This window comes from Haliaeetus albicilla, chromosome 25, assembly GCF_947461875.1.
Source record: "Haliaeetus albicilla chromosome 25, bHalAlb1.1, whole genome shotgun sequence".
Classification (NCBI taxonomy): domain Eukaryota; kingdom Metazoa; phylum Chordata; class Aves; order Accipitriformes; family Accipitridae; genus Haliaeetus; species Haliaeetus albicilla.
Genome location: NC_091507.1, coordinates 21996429 through 22017762, shown reverse-complemented (window position 1 = coordinate 22017762; position 21334 = coordinate 21996429). Strand labels below are relative to the sequence as shown.

Sequence of the window (21334 nt, the reverse complement as noted above, 5' to 3'; positions counted from 1 at the left end):
TGTCCCTAAGCACCACATCTACATGTCTTTTAAATACCTCCAGGGATGGTGACTCCAATGCTTCCGTGGGCAGCCTGTGCCAATGCTTGATAACCCTTTTAGTGAAAAAAATTTTCTTAATATCCAACCTAAACCTCCCCTGCTGCAACTTGAGGCAGTTACCTCTTGTCCTGTCCCTTGTTGCTTGGGAGAAGAGACCGACCTCCACCTCACTACAAGCCCCCTTCAGGTAGTTGTAGAGAGCGATGAGGTCTCCCCTCAGCCTCCTTTTCTCCAGGCTAAACAACCCCAGTTCCCTCAGCCGCTCCTCATCAGACTTGTGCTCTAGACCCTTCACCAGCTTCGTTGCTCTTCTTTGGACATGCTCCAGCACCTCAATGTCTTTCTTGTAGTGAAGGGCCCAAAACTGAACACAATATTCGAGATGCAGCCTCACCAGTGCCGAGTACAGGGGGACGGTCCCTTCTCTAGTTCTGTTGGCCACATGATTCCTGATACAAGCCAGGATGCCGTTGGCCTTCTTGGCCACCTGAGCACACGGCCAGCTCATATTGAGCTGACTGTTGACCAACACCCCCAGGTCCTTTTCCATCAGGCAGCTTTCCAGCCGCTCTTCCCCAAGCCTGTAGCGTTGCATGGTGTTGTTGTGACTCAAGTGCAGGACCCGGCACTTGGCCTTGTTGAACTTCATACAATTGGCCTCAGCCCATTGATCCAGCCTGTTCAGATCCCTCTGTAGAACCTTCCTGCACTCCAGCAGATCAACATTCCCGCCCAGCTTGGTGTCACCTGCAAACTTACTGAGGGTGCACTCGATCCCCTCCTCCAGATCACTAATAAAGATATTAAACAGAACTGGCCCCAATACTGAGCCCTGGGGAACACCGCTTGTGTCCAGCTGCCAACTGGATTTAACTCCATTCATCACCGCTCTTTGGGCTCGACCATACAGCCAGTTTTTAACCCAGTTTTTAATCCTTTCTTGAACCTTAATATCTAGGGTACTAGAGAATACACAATATGTGAAAGTTGCAGCTATATACTTAGTTTGAAATCTGTAGAAACAGTAGAAGCAAAACTGGATGCAAATATCTCTAGAACAATGGAATCACTGACAGACAAACTAAGATGAGCAGAAATAGGCCTGTTTTCTAAAGCTGCACAGAAAGGAAAAGAACTGACCTTTACATTCGTACATTTGCTATGTTCTTATGTAGAACAATTACTTTTAAAATGTATTTCTTCTGGAAAATAATTGCTTTTATGATTGCCTTCTCTAATCTCTGAAATCTTCCCTGATCCAGAAATTTTCATAAAGGAAAGGACCTCAGATAAGATGGCAGACAAAACCTGACCTTAATGAAAGTGAGTTCAGAGGTTGAAAAAACATGTACATTCCTGATCCTCCTGTCTTCTTCAGGAAGACTGACCACTTCCACTCTTCAGAGAACAAGCTATTTTCAGCTCTTTGTATCTCTAGCTCCAATCACTGGCAAAACCTTGGTAGTATCACGTATGGAATCAAGGTAAAAGCTTGTAAAAGTAAGGACATTTTGTTTGTCTCTTAACTTTATGCTATAATATTCTTATCTGACAGCCAATATGCTATTTAACTGCTTATTATTACACCTGTCTCTTCTAAACAGGACTAGCATATTCATTCTGGACAAAGACAGTACCATTTTCCAGTGATCTTGCTGCACTGGCAACATCATGCAGGATTAATAAAGTTCCATTTGTATTCCTAGAATATTATTATAGAACAGACTCTTTCCCTTTTTATTGGCCCCAATACATAGATGCATTTTTAATCTGCATTTGGCCTCTTCCTATCACATGAGAATCATCACAACTTTAGCATCAGATTTTCTAGCACCCAGTATCAATTCTGATGGCACCCTATAAATCATATTAGCACAAAGAACAATTTTTCCAGCGACTGTAGTGCGTACTAGATGCCAGGAGACTGTTTTTGCCTTCTTAGTGTTTCCTTCCATCAGAGCTTTACTTTCAGTAAGTGATTCTGTAAATCTGGCCAAGTCCTTTAAAGTTTCGTTAGCTTGCATTCCTGGCTCTGTAATGCTTCTCAGGGCTGTGATCTCAAACTAAGAGCATCCTAGAAAGTCACTGCGTTCCTTTGTCTACTGCGGAGACAGATTTTTGTTTATAATCTTTTTTCACAAATAGGACAAAAACAGTCTTTTGGAGCATTTCTGCAGTCTCCTTTCTTCCTGTTACCTAACAATTCAGATGATTTTGCTAATACAAAAGATGACTTTTACTGGACAGATTTAGGGAAGTCAAGCCATTTTGAGATATCTGATTGTCCCTACTTCCCCTTCCCCTCCCATTTCAGTTTACCACTGTAGATTAGGCCAGACTAAGACTTTCTTCACCTGTTGAACACAAGCTAGGAAATAATGTAGCATGGTATTTGACATGCTCTGCAGCTGCTACAACTGGAGTCCCTTACCTCCCCCTTGTCATGTTGGTGCTGAATCCTGCCCTGAAACAGATCATAAAAAAAGTAATCTGAGTGTGATTGAGATCAAATTATTACATTGTTGATACCTATCTATCAGAAACAATACATCTCCAGAGTTTTAAATACAACATCTAAGTGAGAAAAGTGCTATTATGCCACTTTACAGTTACTTGCCCCTTACCATTAAACCCACGCTAAGTGACTGAAGTCTGCAGGGACACACCTCGCTGTTTGCAATGAAGTGCTGTGCAATTCCAGGCTGTTTTGATTTAAAATATAAATGTCAAGGACACAAAAACTCAAGCATGATAAATAAGTTGCCTCATATGTGCCTACATCAGATATATGAACAATCCACTCAGATCTGAGGGGAAGCCATGCCAAATTTTCCAGCTTTTAATAAAAAAGCCTTGGCAGCCTATCAGTACAGGAAGAATAACATGCAAGCTTATTGAAAAAGGAAAGGATATTTCCTCAGAAAGCACTTTTTTTTACCTTAGTCATGGAGGAAGGTTCATTGTCTTCACCTTTTCCTGGCAAACTTAGCAGGCTACATAAAAAAGAGACAACATGTTAGGTTTTGTCCGTAGTGGCTGGAAGACCTGGAAACCGTATATAGTGTGGGACGCTATGCAGAACCATATCACTGTATCACAAAAGGAGGAAAACTGCTGGGCAAAAAGGAAGCACAGTTATGCTTTTCCCAGTGAAAATAATGCTTAAGTAAAAGCAGCAATAAGTAGTATCTATTTCAAGTAATAATGCTTGTGTATTTGGAATAAGAGCATCTTTAAAAGTGTAATAAAAGTAGGGTGGTCTCTTGCTATCTGCTCTTTGCTATTCTTTGTCCACTAATTAATGTAAAATAAAAATCTGGGCTTCTAGACTAGGCTTTTTAATGCATTTGTATAACATTATAGGCATATATAGCACCTCAATACTTATTTAGGCCTTTCAACATGACTATAGCTTTATTACTAAATGTTATTTTCTTGCATTATTCAGTAAAGTTATTTTTATAGTATTTTGTTTATGTGATGAACACAAGAATAAACCAACTCAATACTCATATTTCTAGCGGTTTCCAATTTCATGCAGTAAAAATGCCCAACCATGCTTTCGCTGTAAAATAAAATGCTTCTTAAAAAAAAAAATCCCATCAGAGTGCTTCACTGATTCTTGCTGAAGTCCAATTACCTGTTTACTTTCTGTATAAACACAGCTAAATACATCCTGCTGATAGCAGCAGACGCACAGCCGTGAGATAAAATTTTGTTTGTTTGCTTTTTAAATTTTTCTGAGTGTAACATAGTATTCCCACAGCCTTCTTTTGCCTGCTGAGTATGAGACTGAGTAGAAAGTACTATGACTTAACAAATGCTTTTATTATCCAGGGTTTTGGTGCCATTAAGGGCTTGTCTAAAAACTAGAGCTGTAATGGGGCCAACCAAATTCTCTTTATGCTCACTAACTTGGGTACTGGCAGCGGTCTAGTCATGGAACTCAGACAACATATGCTGCTTCTTGACTAAAATTAGCTTCTAAGTCCCATAACTCTAACACTTAAGGGATATGTAATATAATGTAATACAGTTTCAGCTACTGTATTCCAATTCTTTTTTAGCAGCAAGTTTTTCTTTATGAATAATGCATATGTATATGCATTGCATCATCCTGTATATATGCTATATATACATATATGTAATGCATCAGCTACTGGGTTAGGCATTATTAAAAAGGTGCCATGCTTTTGTATCAGCATATGTGTGTATATACAGTGACTACTACTAAAGGGCCTCACTGTAATCAAAATGTTAAATAGAAAAAAGGAGTTCACATGCATTTGGCTGTATACACATTTATAAATAATTAGGTCAGGAATTAATTGATAAAATAAAGAGCTATCAAACACCCATCCCTCCTCTGCTCCATCTCCTCCCTTCCCCTCATGTCTCTTCTCTCTGGCTAGCAGTTACCCAAGTCTTGGTCAAATTTTTTCATAAGACTTTGTTTCTGTCTCCACCATCACCACCATTCACCCTCGAAGCAGCTGCTCAGAAATCCAAGAAGCCATTCAGATTGATAATGTGTGCTGAATGCTAGCAGCAAATTCATTTCAGTTACACCCATGCCAGCCCACTGACGTCAATGGGGCTACACAGTAGCAGGCAAAAATGGGAAGGGAGCCTAAGGGCTAAGTATTTCAAGGAAGGAATCCCTGACTCATGACTTTAAAGCATGGCAGCCTTCATAAATCACTTCTTCCGCTACTGGATTCTTCCCTTAGTATCTTGCCTTTGATGAGTAGCCTGAGCCACCTCCTCTTTCCAAAGGGGGAGGAAGGGCACAGCAGGGAAGAGTGGAACATTACTTCCTTCTTCAAGCAATATGGAAAAGTAAGGCAAAAATCTGAAATTGCTCTTTGCTCATGTACTTCTCAGTATAGAGGAGGCAAAGTGGTCACTAATTGATAGAATTCAATTTCAACAGCAGTATGAAAACATGAACAAACCCTCCCACATCCAGTTATAAATCAATACCCATTATACGACTCGTTCTGCTGGGATGATTAGTTCTAGAATGTCACACATGCACATACACTTCCCGGCTCAGATGTGTCAGGGCAGGCCTGTGCGATTCAGGACAGCGCTCATACTTCATGCAGCTTTGAATCACAGCTGTATCTCCATGTACAGGAAAATTCAGCTACATTCATCTTTCTGCGGTAACACTGAAGATCATTTGTAATGGTGGTCTAATTTGAGGCAGCAAACTGCCAATAAACAATTTAGGAAGCAAAAGAAAGAGGCATACACAAGAAGTAAGATGGTTTGTATTCCCTCCTTTCACCTGGGGATGTTAAAACACTAGTCGTGGAAGATACAAATCATGCACTTGTCACACTTCAGCCCTTCCTTTCCAGAACCAGCCAGCTTTGCAGCAGCAGTAGTATCAAAATGGGGCAAAGCAACAGTAGCCTTGACTGTCTAAAAATCAGTCAACACTGAACGGCTGCTGCAGGACTGCCCTAGTATACGTGTCTATTTATAGAGCATCAAATACTGTCGGTGGCACTTAATCATAGTATTTAGCTTACTACCAGATACATCCCTCTTAAATGGTTTCTGGTAGCATTATCCACCGCCACTACTATTCAGCTACTATTCACTACTATTAAGCATCAGTTGCCCTGGAATAATTTTCAGCTAAGGATATTTTATTCTGTTGCACATTTCTGGACACTACAAGGTAAATCCCTTCTTTCAACAGCCTCTGCCTGGGTCCAGCAGAGACTCCCACCCACCGGCGGGGGTGCTAACTGATTTCCCTTGCTAGGACAGCCTCCTCCAGCAAACAGACGTCTCAGGTTAGAATCAGTGTAAACAAAAAGTCATGAAAAGCTTCCATTTGCCTAACCAGAACTTCAGGCCAGTTACACAGAAACATAAGCTTCCTCAGAAAAAGTCGTCTCAGTCTGCAGAGACTTAACATCTTGGAAAGAACTGGTGCTTTGCAAACCACAGCCTCTTGATAAAATCTGTCCCTGGCCAGATTTTTCGCACTGTGTAGATGTCGTTGACCGGCTCTCCTTCCTACTTGGCTGTGAGTCAGGTGGGTTTCCTGCTTTCAGAACTGACAGCTTTGGGAAGTATCATGACAAGGCATGGATATTGTCACCATGGTTTATTAATCCCTTTCTAATTAGCATGGAATCCATACTCCCATTAAGTGAAATAAAGTAAGACACAGAAAAAAACCAAACTTCCAGTACAACAAAAGCACAAATACTGTGTGGGAACAAGCTACGTTCATAGTCATACAAATCTACCTCTGCACTCTCAGCAAGCTACACAAATTTCCTTATAAAATGTGAGGAGACCAGATCTCTGTCGCTTCCTAGGTTTGCCAATTAACAGTTCTGTCCACAGAGAAAACCAGCCTCTATACCAGCCTGGCTCCCCCTCCTGCTCCCCTCCACAGGATTTAAATGAGCAGAATGTTACAGGAGAACATGGAATTCAAACTTTTGTAATTATATATAATATAGAGATATTTTACAAGTCAACAGGCCGTACTCTGGAAAGGGAAGATAAGACAATGAAAATGCCAATATAATTTTTATTTTTGGCTTTTTATGCAACTCTAATTTTGATTTTTATAAGCCCTTTTTGTAAGGATGTAAAGGTTTGTGTTAGTGCATCTCTGTTGCAAGGAAACGTTCCTCCTAGAATTATTGCCTACTTAACTAAAACAATTTCTAGTAATACACAGATGACAAGTTGGAACAAACTTGTAACAGCAACCTTACTGAAATTACAGGCAAATTCCCGCAGGAAAAAAAAAAGCAACGGCTGTGGTCATTACACATCTCACAGCAAGTGACATGATGGAATTGAATGTTGTCATGGTTGAAAGCTTCAGGGATCTCATACACTTCATTGAGTCTCTCTACAAAACGCTAAGTCTCACCATGTTCCCTCACAGCAAGATTCCCTGTCCACAGAATGCTCATCATGCCAAGCCTCTGCAGTGCTCAAGAAGATGAGCCAGACATAGCTGCAGTAAGGGAAAACATAGCGGCATCTTAAAGAACCACAATCGAAAAAGCCGTGGCTGTAGAAGCAACTTTTAATACTTCCTACATGCAGATGAAAAAACCGTGCACAGAGCATTAATATTGAAAACATCGCCAAAAATTATTTGGAAACCTTTCTTGGAATACTGGTAGTTCTGCTAATCTGCGGGAAAATGCTGATGCCTTTTGGACAAAGGAAATGAAAGAGGTGCGGTCTGTGTCACTGTCATCTGAGATTTACCTACAGGAAAGAAAAGAATGTGGACCGTATCCATCCTACTTCCATCCCTACTGTCTGGGGGGGGTCATCAGGAAGCCTGGAGGGGTGAAGAAAGGACTTCCTCCCGGACACCCTCCTCCCACCACCACTCCAGCCCTGCTGTGTCCACTCCCAGCGCGTGAGAATGCAGCAGCTTCTAAGAATAACCAGGAGGGAGGGGAAGAACAGAACGATGCGAAGGTACGCAGGCCGTTCTCTGTGGGACAAGTCAGATTGCCCTAGGCTGCAGTGCTGTGTCCCTTTCTTGGGAATTTGTCCTCCAGCGGGTTGTAACTCTCAAAATGGAAAATCTGATGACTATATCACTGCAACATTTTTATCTAAGCAAAAGGTACATTTTTGTAGTGTTTAATATTTCTGGTACTTCATGTATTGATTTGTAACTACTCATGCTTCCTAAATAAATAGTTATAAAACAAATTGAACACAGTCAGGAGAAAAAGCAGATATTCTTGAGAAACATGAACCACAGCTTTTTTGAAGCCCCAAATGCTGATATTGCTTTATTTAGTGCCTTATTTGGTGGGAAAGAACAAACCACTAAAAGATTTCTTCCAGCTTCGATTGAATGCTACATCAGAACAAAAGTAATTTTACAGATGACATCAAAGTAGCCAGAAAGTGATATCCTTTTTATTTACTATCCTTCTGGAGGATCAGCTGCTTGCTTTTATGTCTAGAAAATACTGTCAAAAAGTACTTCCTAACCTGGAAGTATGTTATGACGAATATGAGTTGTACCAACTAGTCCATCTAGTTACTATCATGGAATATGACAGGAATTTTCATGTGCTTTTTAAAAAAGTAATCTCTTTCTTCTGATATTTGGGGGGGAAAAAAACAGCCCCAAGACATGCAATTTATCTGGGATTTGACAGTTTCACAGTGTAGAACTACTACACAGTTAGACAGGCTGATCAGAACAATGACAATGGTGAAAAAAATGTATGTAAAGGTGGGAACCAGACCTGTGAAGTGCTACCAAACAAAACAGAATAGCAAAATAATGTTCTGTCCCTTTAAGCTACCAAAAATAAAACCATAATACTTTCCTCATCTAGATCCTGATACTGCACTCAGCTCTACAGTCACAGGAGTCTGACTGTGGGGAGTTCATTGCCGGATCGAGGCACTGAAGTGTAAAATAGAGACATAAGGCAAGACTAACATTAATGCAAATCCAAAGCGAAGAGAACACAAAGTTCATGCAGCAGCAAGGACAGAATATTATTCACAATACCTATAGATTCCAGCACTTTCCTTTCTTCTGTTTATTCGCTGCTCATTTGTATCTTTTTTTTCTCTGTGGTTATGCATGGCTGCCACTAATGAGGTTTGTCACTATTCCAACAACAAATATCTCTGAAGGTACTTGTGTGTGATGTTTGAATGGGAAAGCAGGTGAGTGAACAAGGAGGTAAATGGAAGATCACATCAGTAACCACAGCACTCAACAGCATTTCACCCCAGGAGAAGCTTCCTCTGGTGGAGGCTGGGCTTCCTTTTAATGAGTTTAATACACTGTTTCACAGTGATGGGGCCAACCTTCCAAATGCTCCATGTGATGGGACCTTCTACTGTTTTGTGCCACTAGTAAGACCTTCCTGAATGCTGTGCCCTTCCTGATGAAAAGGATTACTTTGCAGCAGCTGGAGACTGGATCTCTTGCAAAGATGTATTTGCTAATGACCAAAATTTCCCTGTGATTCATTAAGTTACACATACACAGGTAATGCAGATGAACAAATCTTGGTTGTAATTGCAGAGAACTGCCTGAGCTGGCAAAAGATTGCAGCCAAATTATTTTAACTGACATGCATTTATTTGATCATGTCGGATACTTAGAAGCCAAATTCTGTTCTTTTAAAGGATTTTGTTAAGAAACTATATAACAAAGGTTACCTTTGTTAGCAAGGATGTGGGAATTACGTTTTGTCATAATGACAGTGCATTTAGCTTTTGAGTATAACAGAAGTTATGCATTATTGCCAGAGGTTAGAAACAGAGAGGCCAAAGAGTCAGAAATACGTCTCATTTTCACATGTACTTTCTGGAAAAAAACAGATCTAGACAAAGAATGTCAAGCAAGAGTGAAGTGATCTTCAATCTCCAGTGCTTAATCCTCTGTCCTTTGGGCCACTCTACTTCTAATAAAAGCATCATCACAGCGGTTTGCTGCTGGCCATTTTACTTACTTTGGCTTCACCTTCAATTTGTTAACTGTCCTGGGCAGGTAAGTCCTCAGAGTACCACAATAACCATTAATTACATTCTTCTTCAAATGAAGTACATCTATCACAAACATCAGGCAGTGAAATGTTTTTAACTTAAAACAAAGACTTCAACAATTAGTGTTGGTATCTCTTTCCACAAACAATATTCAGAAGGATCCGAGTACTATTTGCAATAGATCAAAGCACAAACATCTGTTCCACTGAGGGAATAATTTCCCTTGTTAATACAAATCAACTAGTTTAAATATAGGGTGTAGATGCAAGAAAGAGAAGAAGTTGTTCTTTTGATTAGCTTTTCAGAAATATAACAGAGGGAGAGACACAATTAAGAAGTGATATATTTGTAAGGGAAAAGCCAGGAACACTGCAGGATAAGCGATTTCACTCAAAGCATACACCAGTTTCTCAAGCAAATGAGCTGCATACAATTCATGACTTTTCAGTCTCTGTCGTGTCCCTCTCCTCACGCTGTTCTCACACATGCCCAAGTCAACTCTTACCACTTACGTTTTTTTTTCAAGAAGTATTTAGTCACTTTGGCCAGAACTACTAGAGCACATAGTCACTAATGTAATAGGAAGCAGGAATCTAAACAGATGTCAAACATCTTAAAATCTAGAACTTTAGTGCCTCTGACATCTACCATATTATCAATGTATACTGTATCACCATTGTGTCTGTGATAACTGTGGAAATTTACTGGGGCCCAGCTTTAAATTCTGCCTTCCTGCCTTCCAAAGCTGAGGTGGACTAAACCACAGAGTATCACTGCCTCAAGAAGAGAATTCAACATGAAGTGAGCTGCTGCCCTTGGGCCAGTCTCTCAACATTTTCACTGCAATTATGAAACAGGGTAACCCAGTCAGGATTGCAAAGTAGCAGAAAATACAGCTGTGCATAAGAAGAGTAAATCTTCTGCACACTAACCTATTCACGTTTATGTCTAAGGCTATTTAAACAACGAGCGGGATGTTTCGTGCAGAGCTGTACTGATACGGTAAGCATACCAGAAACAATGCGAGATTCTGTGGCAAGCAGTGAGATCTAGAGCGTTTGGTAATTCAGCTGGGCAGGTAGGAGAGGCCAATAATGGATCAGAAGGAATCATTCAGTAAGAACAGGAAGGAGAAATGGAGAGCAATAGAACAGGAGGTCTAATCTGCAGTCAGAAAAGAAGCAAGAAATTTAGAAAAGACAGCTAGGTCACGCAAGGTAGAGACAGCACACAGGTAGTTTTAGGAATGTATTTTTAAAATGAGAAATGAGGAGTGAAATAAATGTGATGGCATATTCAAAGACAAAGATGATTAGTTTAATAAATTGCTTAAAAGTGAAACATTGCATAAGAGGCAGAACAGATCCATGACCGATACGATCAAGGTTCCTCTTTTGGCTCGACTGTAAAGTCACAATGTGACCTTTAGCAAGTCACTTCAGCCTAGATCCAATAAAGGACTCAGGCACCTTAAGCCTGACTTAGGCAGATTTGAGGTACCTAAGTCTAAAAGTATGACCTAAACACCCTGCTCAGCTGCGTACTAACCCCGGAGTCGCTTGTCACTCCAGAAAGGCATGTATATCTGCTGTTCAGTTCTCTCTGCACAAATGCCACTCAGTCGGCAAGGGTGTGCCGTGTTAACTTTCAGTGGCCTACCAGTGCTCTTTTCCGGGCTGCACATTTAAGTTGCCTTTTTGTGGAAATATGGGCACAAAGGACAACTAATGCAGGCTGGGATTTCACGTCAGCGTGTACCCAGAATCCAGCTGTGCTCCTTTTCTCTCATTTTCTTGGTGGCTTAGTGCCACAGGTTCAATGGGAAGGGCAGAAAAATGGCTCAGCTTAGCTTGAGCAGTAGCCTGGAAACGGCAAATACGTATCTGTGCTTCGTGTGTCCCTTCCCCCTGCCCTTGACCGAAAGAGTCAGTGAGAACAGGAGCCGTGGTCTCCTGTTCGCCTTAGAGAATACAGCCAACCCTTGCATCCACGTGGGACCTACACCCACAAGTGGTCTCCAGGCTCTGGATCCAAGGAAAATGGTTCTTGCAGCCCTGTCTTGGTTACCTAAGCTGAGGAGACAGCAAGGAGCTCAGAAATATCATCGTGACGATCATGCTCAGCACTGAGCTGTTGTTAACTGTTACAGGCTCATCAGGTGAACTTCCTTCCCTTCAGAAATGCTCTACATGGTGCACACAGGTTCTGTAATGGAAACAGTGTACAGATATAGCAGGTTTTAACCTGTAGGAGTAATTACCTGCTTCCATGAAGAAATGACACTTAATTATGTGGAAAATATATTGCGGTTTTTGGATGAAAGAAACTACTGAAAGTATTAAAAGAAAGAAAACTTTAAAAAGCAATTTTCTGCATAATTTGAAAACTTGCTCACATTCAAAATCTGGGTAAGAAGCAATTGTCATTAAAGACATTGGATTGATGAAATGGCGCGGTTTGACTAAAAGTGGAATAACTCCTAAAAATATTACAAAATATTAATATTCCATAGATTCTTTGATAATGGATTGGCTAGACAGAGACATATCCTAAAACCCAACTGAATCAATTTCCTGTTTCAGCTTTGCAACCTGTGTATTTTGACATTGCCACTTTATGTTCACGAATTAGGTTCTTGTACGTTTTTTGTAATAAACTAGTTTCCTAAAGGCTGATATGCACACATAATATTATTTCAATATGTAATTGCTCATGTAAATAAGCAGGTAAGAAAGTAGTTTTTGTTTAACTCATGCAGAATTGCTAACTTTGAGAAAACTTCCTGTCATTTCATAGCTCTCTCAATTCTTTTTCCCTTTCGGTTTCAGTGATAATTTCTTGAAAGTGAAATGTAAGTACAAAAGCAGAAGTGTTAGGTCTGTAAGTAGGAGCGTGAAAACGGGAGGTGCTACACGATGAATATAAATTATTAGTAGTAGCCAAGATGAGGAAAATGGGGTTTTAGACCAACATCACTTTAGAGTTTGAATAGCAACATTAGCTCAACCACACTGCACTTACTGTGCATTAAATTATACATTTTGCAATCTAACCAGTAATAAAAAATGCTGAACATATATAATGCATCTAAATTAAAGGTGACCTGTAAAGAATTAGCCAGATGTCCTTTCTCTTACTATTTATGTGATGATCTCAAGCAGTGTAATCTCTGTTTTTTCTGCATATGTTAGTTGTATTAGAATTTCAGGTAGTCTTTGGGTTAGCAGATTTTACGGTGCCCAGAGAACTACTGAATTGTGACAACACAAAAATCAAAGGAGCAAAAATTGCCTAGCTTTGGCTACGAGCTAGGTGATGAAGGACAGCTTACGTGACTGCTGCTAAAGAAGGATTTTCATGAGTATAAAATACTTTTGGTTAAACTAACTTTTTAAGTAAAATACTGAATTTTATGAAATTATGAAGTTCCAATTGATTTTGGAGAAAGTATTGAGCTTTAAGTCTTAGGTTTATATTAAGTTGTACTGAGTAATGCACAAATTATCTGAGACTACCTACAAGATTCTTGCAAACTTGAGTCCTTTGGTACGAATGGCATGAAAGCACAACAGTTGAGGAACACAAAGGCCTTTAAAGGTGTTCTTTCGGGCATCTTAAAAAAAAAAAAAAATGGCACAAAGATACGCTCCTTCTTGTCATTGTGCGCAGTTGTGCCGACTTCTGCTTATCCCTTCACCTACGAGAAGTCATTTCTAGTGCCTGGAGGCTTACTAGGGCTGTCACGTTCGGGCTTCAGTCACTGAAAACGAGATTTCTTTGACCGTTTCTGCTGAACTTTATGAAGGTTTCCATCCGTTCCGCGTCCAGACACGACGCTGCCCCTCACCGCCGCCCCGTGTCTCAGGCGCCGGGACGGGCAGGGCTGCGCGAAGAAGAATTTTTTTTTTTTTTTTTTTTGCCTTTTCATACAATTCAGACCTGCCGCGCGGTACCGGTTAACGGTTCTTTAAACGTCCCTGCGGTCTAACAGGAGGCACGTCGGGCTCCGGCGGGCCCCCGCAGCGGAACGAACGTCCCCTCACTCCAGCCACCGACCGGAGAACGCCTCTCGCCCCCTCAGCGGGCTCTCCGCCTCCTCACCTTCCCCTCAGCGCGGGGTTCCCGCCTCGCTTCTCCTACACCGCGACCCGCACCGGTAGGACCACCGGGGGAGCGAGCGAAGGGAGGAAGGAGGTTTCTAAAGGCTTCTTCCTCCTCTCGGCAGGTTTATATGCTCGCCCTCCCGGGAGGGCAGCCCCCGTTAAGCGCCCTTAACGGCGCCGGTACAGCGGAGACGCACCGCTCCACACACGCCGCCTGTGGAAAAGGAGAAGGGGAGGGGCGGGGCTGCCAGCGCGCATGCCCGCCCGCCTGCCCAGCCCGCGTGACGTGCGTTACTGTGGAGGGAAAGGGGGGGGGGGGGGCGCCCGGCGGGATCAAAGCGGGACCGGCGCGAGGCGGGGCCGGTACCGGGCGGGTCCGTTTAACGTGAGGGGCGGGCGGCCCACCCCGCCCGCGGGATAAAGCCCTGGGCTGGACCGTGACGGGGGGGGCGGGTGAAGCAGCGGCGGGGGGGCAGGCGGGAGCCAGCCGAGCCCTTCCCGGGAGCCGAGGCGGCGGCTTTCCTTTCCGCCTTCCTCTCCGCAGAAAGTGTTGTGGGGGTGGGGGGGGGGGGGGAGCGCCGGGGCATGAGGGGCCGCGGGGCGCCGCGCCGCGGCGTCGGCGGCGGGGGGCGTACGGCATAGCCGGGGAACGGCGGTGAGAGGCGGACCCGGGGGGGTAAGAGCGGTGTTGTTGTGGGGTCGAGCGCGGCTCCCTGCATGTGGAAAGTGAGGCGAGTCAGGGAGCCCGGCGGCACCGGCGAGCAACCGGCGGCACGGTCCTGAGTACCCGGGCTAAGCGGCGGCCGCCCGCCATGGATTGCAGCCTCCTCCGGACCCTCGTCAGCCGATACGTGAGTACCGCCGGTTGGGCCCGTCCCGCCGTGGGGCCGCCTTTCCCCTCGCCCGCGGCCGGTTCCCGCCAGCCCCGGAGCCGCCTGTGAGGAATCTTTCTCCGGGGCTTCCCGCCCTCACCGCGCAGCTCGCAGCCCCGGCGGGTGGGAGAGCCCGCGCCGCGGCGGAGGGGAAGCTGGCGAGGCTGTAAAACAAGCGGGTCTCCGTTGGGGTGAGCTGCATGGCCCCGGGTTTTACCGAAAGGGCTCGGTCAGGAGTTTGGCGGTCCCATGGCTCTGGCAGGGCGGCCGGGGGGGGGGGAGGCTCGGGGGCCGCTGTGCGCGATTTCCCTGGGGAAAACGAGGACGGAGCGGTTGTTCGTGGGTTCCCTGCAGCCCCTCTCCCCGGCTGTCCTTCGCTAAACCAGAACGGGCTGACCCAAGTTCAAAGCACTGTGATTTACAGTGTGCTGAGGTACGTAGTTATCAGGGCAGATAAAACCTCGAGGGTTGTTTTTTTCTTTCTTTTCTTCCTTTTTTTTTTTTTCTTGTTACGTTGTTTCAGTCAAGCTGCGTTTTGTGGAATTAGCCAATTTAAATACACTGGCGGATGGTCGGAATAGTTCCAAGTTTTTGTAGATGTGCGTGGTAAGATTCAAACGCGCTAAACTCTGTGTACTTTGGGGAAGGAGAGTTGATCTTGCTTGTTGGCCAGCATGTTTTCCCGCACCCATACTGTCCGAAAGAGCAAATCAGTAGTGCGTTAGAGTGGATCCCAGTGTAGGTTGAGGTGCGTCAGTGAGTGCAAATCCCATTTCATCAAACCCCTAACATGCTTAGGATGGTGTTCAGTTTTAGTAAATTGGCGGAATGCCAGTAAGTGCAGGGTTATACAGTACAAGAGTCGGGGACCACCAATACCAGGAAACTGCAAATTTCTGCTTTTGGGTGTAGAAGAAATTTAAAAGAGATGGGGAGAGATAATTGGGATTTCCAGAGACATGTAGCTTTTCTTCCTGTGCAGGAAGTACTGTAAGTAAGGAAACTTTCATGCTTTGACCAAGCAAAAGTAAATACACTTAGTTTTGTGCGTGCCAAGAGCTATCGCCACATAATACAGGCTGAAGTCTTTCACCTCTGCTATTTTTCTTTGTTCATAATTAAAAAAGAAAAAGTACTGAGGATTTTTTTTCCTGTTTACAATAGGGTATTATGTGGGATGAGGAGGGAATGGAGAGGTGAGTACTGAAAGCAGCTATGTGTATATGGATCCTTAGAAAGTGGCCCTGAGGGAAGGAGGAGAATATTCATAATAAGGTATAAGAGAAGCAGTAGTGTCTGTGAATATGCAAAGCTCAGGTGAACTGTGCTGAGGTCTGTTTGCAAGCAGGCAGGATCAGTTTGGCTGTAGTGATCTGTCAGTGCTGATCTAACTGTTGGATTTACTTTAAGATTTTTTTGTGTCCATGTGCTCCCATCTGGAGCCTGTACAAATAGTGCATTCATTGTGCACAGAGCATACTGTGGTCTCTTCTGCGTAACATTGTTGCTAACCTCCCTTTCAAAGTAGGCTTAAGCATCAAATATGAAAGAAACAGGTTTGAGAGTAGCTACAGTAATTATTTTAAAAGGTGAAGATGTACATGAGCAGACAGCATGTTGAAAATAAAGCACTTGAGCTTTTAAGCTGTGGACTGTCATCACCCTCCTGCACTGCTAGTGAGAGTAACTCAGCAGTCTGAAAGCTAAATGAAACATTATTACATCCCATGTTGTCCTGGTTTCAGCTGGGATGTAGTTAACTGTCTTCCTAGTAGCTGGTACAGTGCTGTGTTTTCAGTTCAGTATGTGAAGAATGTTGATAACACTGATGTTTTCAGTTGTTGCTCAGTAGTGTTTAGACTAGAGTCAAGGATTTTTCAGCTTCTCATGCCCAGCCAGGGCACCTGACCCAAACTGGCCAACAGTGTATTCCATACCATGGGATGTCCCGTCTAGTTTAGGAACTGGGAAGTGGGGGGCAGGGATTTTCGCCGCTCGGGGACTGGCTGGGTGTCAGTCGGCGGGTGGTGAGCAATTGCCCTGCGCATCATTTGTACATTCCAATCCTTTTATTACTACTGTTGTCATTTTATTAGTGTTATCATTATCATTATTAGTTTCTTCTTTTCTGTTCTATTAAACCATTCTTATCTCAACCCAGGAGTTTTACTTCTTTTCCTGATTTTTCTCCCCCGTCCCACTGGATGGGGGGGAGTGAGTGAGCGGCTGTGTGGTGCTTAGTTGCTGGCTGGGGTTAAACCACGACACGTGTGAAGAAGCATTGCTATTTCCTAGATCACACGACTTTCTGTATTGTATGTATGCATGCCAATAGGCTATGTCTAGATAATTGCCTAGCTGTTGCAGGCTGCCTTGTACATTTTCACCTGTTGCTTCTTGTTCTTTTGCATTCCTTCAGTTTCTTAATTTTGAATCCTTTCTTCCAAGGAAAGATCACTTTGAAAAAAGCTGCTGTAAGTAAACTTGTGTTCATCACTTCAGTACGGCCCTTAAGATCTGGCGAGCTGATGCCTGTGTGTGTTGTGTGCTTTCTTTTTGTTTTTTTTATCTCCATGGCTCAACTATTTTTGTACAACTGCAGCAGTGGAAATGAAAATTAATAGTTTGAATGCTGGGCCTGAAACTGACTGCTGTACATGAGTAGCAGATACACAGCAGCAGTATCACTCCATAGTTGTTCACCCGAGCTCTATACACACCAGCTATGCCTCAAATATGGATCTGCCTGCCTCTTTCCAAGCTGCTTTTTAATAAGGGAGACAAGGTAGGGACACCTCTGCAGGAGAGTCAGAGAGGATAGGTATGTCTTGTGCTTATATCAAAGTAAGCTCAGGCTTGGGTTTAGTTAAAGTCTGTACAGAAACTATTCAGTGATTGAGGTCCTAGAACTATGAATTTTTGTTCTGCAAGTTGTGTCCTGGACTTGTTCAGCTGCAGGTCCTTCCCAGAGCAGGCTAATCTCTGGATTATCCTGAGAGCCCTGGCTGATGCAGGCTGGAGATGTTGTTGAGGTAGCTGGGAGCTCTTACCAGTGGTATGGTGAGATTTTGGGATAACAAACAGATGTACTAATGGAGACTTCTAATAGGATGGTTTCTAAGAGTCCTGCATCATTTCTTTTCTTTCCCTGTACTATATGTTGTAGGACATAAAGGCATAAGTTAAATACCAGGGTTCTTGTCCTGACTGTGAAGGTACCCCCATTCCCCTTTCCCTTACTGTTGTTGCAGTCACTCTCCTTAGGCAATGCAAAATAGCGCATATCTCTAAGGCCCTATGCAAACATAACGATAACTGGGTGCTGTCAGTTCAAGTTGAAGTCAGTTTCCTCGTTAGCATTTTCAAATATTTGTCTGCTGCTTTACCTGCATTGAGTGTTGCCTTTATCTTCCAGGCATTGGAACAGTTCAGTGATGTGGGTTGAATAAAATACATGTTCGGCATGCTAGTCATACTGTAGTTCATATCTCTTCACCAAGAGATGGTGTAGCCTCTTGGACATCACTGCCTCTGTCCTTCTCTTACTAAATTTCTAAATTGACGTTCTGTTGTTATGCCTCCTTATATCCATCCTGCAATTTTTTTTTGTTTTCACTTCAGCTCTTATTTCCCCTCACCGTTACTGCAGCCATGCACAATTTATACAACTGTTGGTGAAGATTAACTTTCTATATAAAAGGTGCTCATGTCAGCTGCACTGCAGTGAAACAAAGTTCAATGTCGTTTTCTAAATCTTCATGATCCTTCAAGCTGAAATATAGCAAAGTAACTTTTCTTAATTTTATCTAATGAGATTATTCTGTATATTTTCCTGCTTAAAACTGTGTGAGCTACAGTAGTGGCATCTTTAAGTAACAAAATAGAAATGCCTTTATATACAGCTTTTCCACTATGTGGAACCATAGAATGGTTTGGGTTGGAAGGGACCTTAAAGATCATCTAGTTCCAACTCCCCCTGCCATGGGCAGGGACACCTTCCACTAGACCAGGTTGTTCCAAGCCCCATCCAACCTGGCCTTGAACACTTCCAGGGATGGGGCATCCACAGCTCTCTGGGCAACCTGTGCCAGTGCCTCACCACCCTCACAGTAAAATTTTTTTTTTTCCTAATATCTAATCTGAATCTACCCTCTTTCAGTTTAAACCCATTGCCCCTTGTCCTATCACTATGTACCCTTGTAAATAGTCCCTCCCCATCTTTCCTGTAGGCCCCCTTTAAGTACTGGAAGGCCACTATAAGGTCTCCCTGGACCCTTCTCTTTTCCAGGCTGAATAACCCCAACTCTCTTGGCCTTTCCTCATAGGGGAGGTGCTCCAGGGATTCGTGGCCCTCCTCTGGACCTGCTCCAACAGGTCCATGTCCCTCTTATGTTGGGGGCCCCAGAGCTGGATGCAGTACTGCAGGTGGGGTCTCATGAGGGCAGAGTAGAGGGGCAGAATCCCGTCCCTCGACCTGCTGGTCACGCTGCTTTTGATGCAGCCCAGAATGCAATTGGCTTTCTGGGCTGTGAGCACACGTTGCTGGCTCATACTCAGTTTTTCATCCACTAATACCCCCAAGTCCTTCTCCACAGGGCTGCTCTTGATCAGCTCATCACCCAGCCTCTATTTGTGCATTGGTTTGTCCCAACTCATGTGCAGGACTTTGCACTTGGCCTTGTTGACCTTGATGAGGTTTGCATGGGCCCATGTCTCAAGCCTGCCAACGTCCCTCTGGATGGCATCCCTTCCCTCCAGCGTGTTGACCACACCACACAGCTTGGTGGTGTTGGCAAAATTGCTGAGGGTGCACTCAAGTAAGAATCTGAATAAGACTTCTACAATAAGATAAATACGATAAATTTTGACAACTGTATTGTTTAATTTACTTTCCCAAATAATGGAAATAATGGCTATGTGGGGGTAGTATGAAAATTGCCTTGGAGGGGGGGTATACTGTTTGCCACATACTCTGCAAAAATATAACCTCTTTTTCTGGATGTTGCTTTGGCATCAGATAATATGCTTCTCTGTCTTCTCCTTGGATTGTTTGTGCATTTCCCAGATGATGTGTGCTACCCCTGGGAGGGCAGCCTCACAGCCTGAGAATATGGAATTAGTGTGTACTGTCCTGTAAGTGTCATGCAGAGCCTGCTGTGTGCTGAGTAATGAGAGGAACTCGTTAGCTTAATATTAAGCAGTACAGTATTTAGGGGAAGAAACAAGCATACAATGATAATTAAAACTGTTTCCATACAAGATTAGCTTCTGTTTTATAGTTAGATTGTTTGGGACACTGTGTGGATATCATTAAGCTATGCGTTCTGCCCGTATAACTGCAGTTGCATTGGTTTTCTCTAACTTATTTCTTGCTGATCTTGGGAATTCTGAAGTTCTTCCTCTGTATAGTCAAGAGATGGCTAATAATCTTAAAACAAGTCTTGATGACATCTTATCTTTGATAAAATGAACATTTACTTTCCTTCATAAAACATGTGCGTGTGTCTTTTACGTATTCATGATAGCTGTTTATAGCTGAATGTGGATTTGGATATCCCTGAATATTGTGGATTTGAATATATCAGGGTAATCTGGAAAAATGACACTCTTTAGCATGTTTGTTTGGACACTAAATGGTTGCTAAATGTCTTGCAGCCTATGGAGACAGTCTGGTCTGTATTTGTAAGACAGCTGGCCCTCATCAGCAAATGCTCCTGTCCAGGTTGACAGCTTTGGGTTGTACAATAAATACTACTGTGTCAGAGGTCTGTATTACTGAACAGTTTTGCTTGCATTAGGTAGTATATTTAAAGATCCTGCCACTTTATTGCTTCTCCTTTTTCAGGTTCTCCTATTGCTTAACATTGAGATCTGTAATCCTGAAGTATTTGTTGCCTGTGTAAATTTCTCCAAACGTGTATAGCAGCAGATAAGATTTGCTTCCAGAAGGAGCAGTGGTTTATTACAGCTCCGGCCTCTGGGAAGGTGCTGGCCTATTAGTTCTGCAGATATTTCTGAAAAATGTTTTTTTGGGAGGTTGGAATAAATGAGTTTACAAATGGATGCTTTATTTTTCACTTCCATAGAAGTGGGTCAACTTTAATCATAGCTTGAGAAGATGATTGACTAGCCTAACCGGGAAGTTATGTTAGCAGTTTTTAGCAGTTCTCTACTAAATTTCATGGCAGCCTGTGGCATGTGGTCATTGGTTTAGATAATTTTGTTGTTTTTATTGGCAGTATAATTCTAAAATTGTTTTCTAATTAGATTTCTGAAGTATTTTACTTGTGTTTGTAGTCTTATTAGATGTAAATGAATATTGAGCTTCAGGGTTTTTTCTGTTTATCTAGCTTTGACCATTGGTAACTGCCTTGACCTGAAAGTTGCTGAAATTGTAAGCCTTGGTGCTCTGGAATTATTTGTGTCTAGAAGGACAGTCCATTTATCAAGCATTTCTAAGATCAGTTAATCTAAGATAAGTTAATCTAAATCTAAGATCATTTAATACATATGAGGGTACTGTTGCATTCCAGTTCTTGCTTTTGCTTGTAGTTATTCAGCTTTCTCTGCACCCTTGCAGACTGGTATCAAACTAGTGCTGTCTAGATGTTTCTTAGGGTGCCTGTTAACATAAACGCCGTTTTCTTCCTAGCTGTCACTTACAATAAGTCAAAAGGTTTGTGTTGTGTTTCTGTTTGTTTTTTTTTTAATTCCATGGTTATAATTTGATAAAATATTAAGTTGTTTTAAATGTCATGTAAATGCGTTTATATACGGACTCTTTGTCTG

General features: G+C 42.9%; 1 protein-coding gene across 8 annotated transcripts in view; it reads left to right on the top strand.

Annotated features, from left to right (window-relative positions):
• Positions 1-14277: 14277 nt before the first annotated feature.
• ATP11A (ATPase phospholipid transporting 11A) overlaps positions 14278-21334 on the top strand; it is a 130782-nt gene continuing 123725 nt past the window's right edge. For 4 of the 8 annotated variants that reach the window (XR_011322124.1, XM_069770245.1, XM_069770244.1 and 1 more), the window contains exon 1: positions 14279-14524. Coding sequence is in view for 7 of the 8 variants with exons in the window: in XM_069770245.1 (XP_069626346.1) it covers positions 14486-14524 (39 nt within the window). In the remaining variant the exon portion in view is untranslated. Of the gene's footprint in view, positions 14525-21334 lie in introns of all 8 variants that reach the window. The other 4 variants (XM_069770249.1, XM_069770250.1, XM_069770247.1 and 1 more) reach the window with 2 other exon arrangements.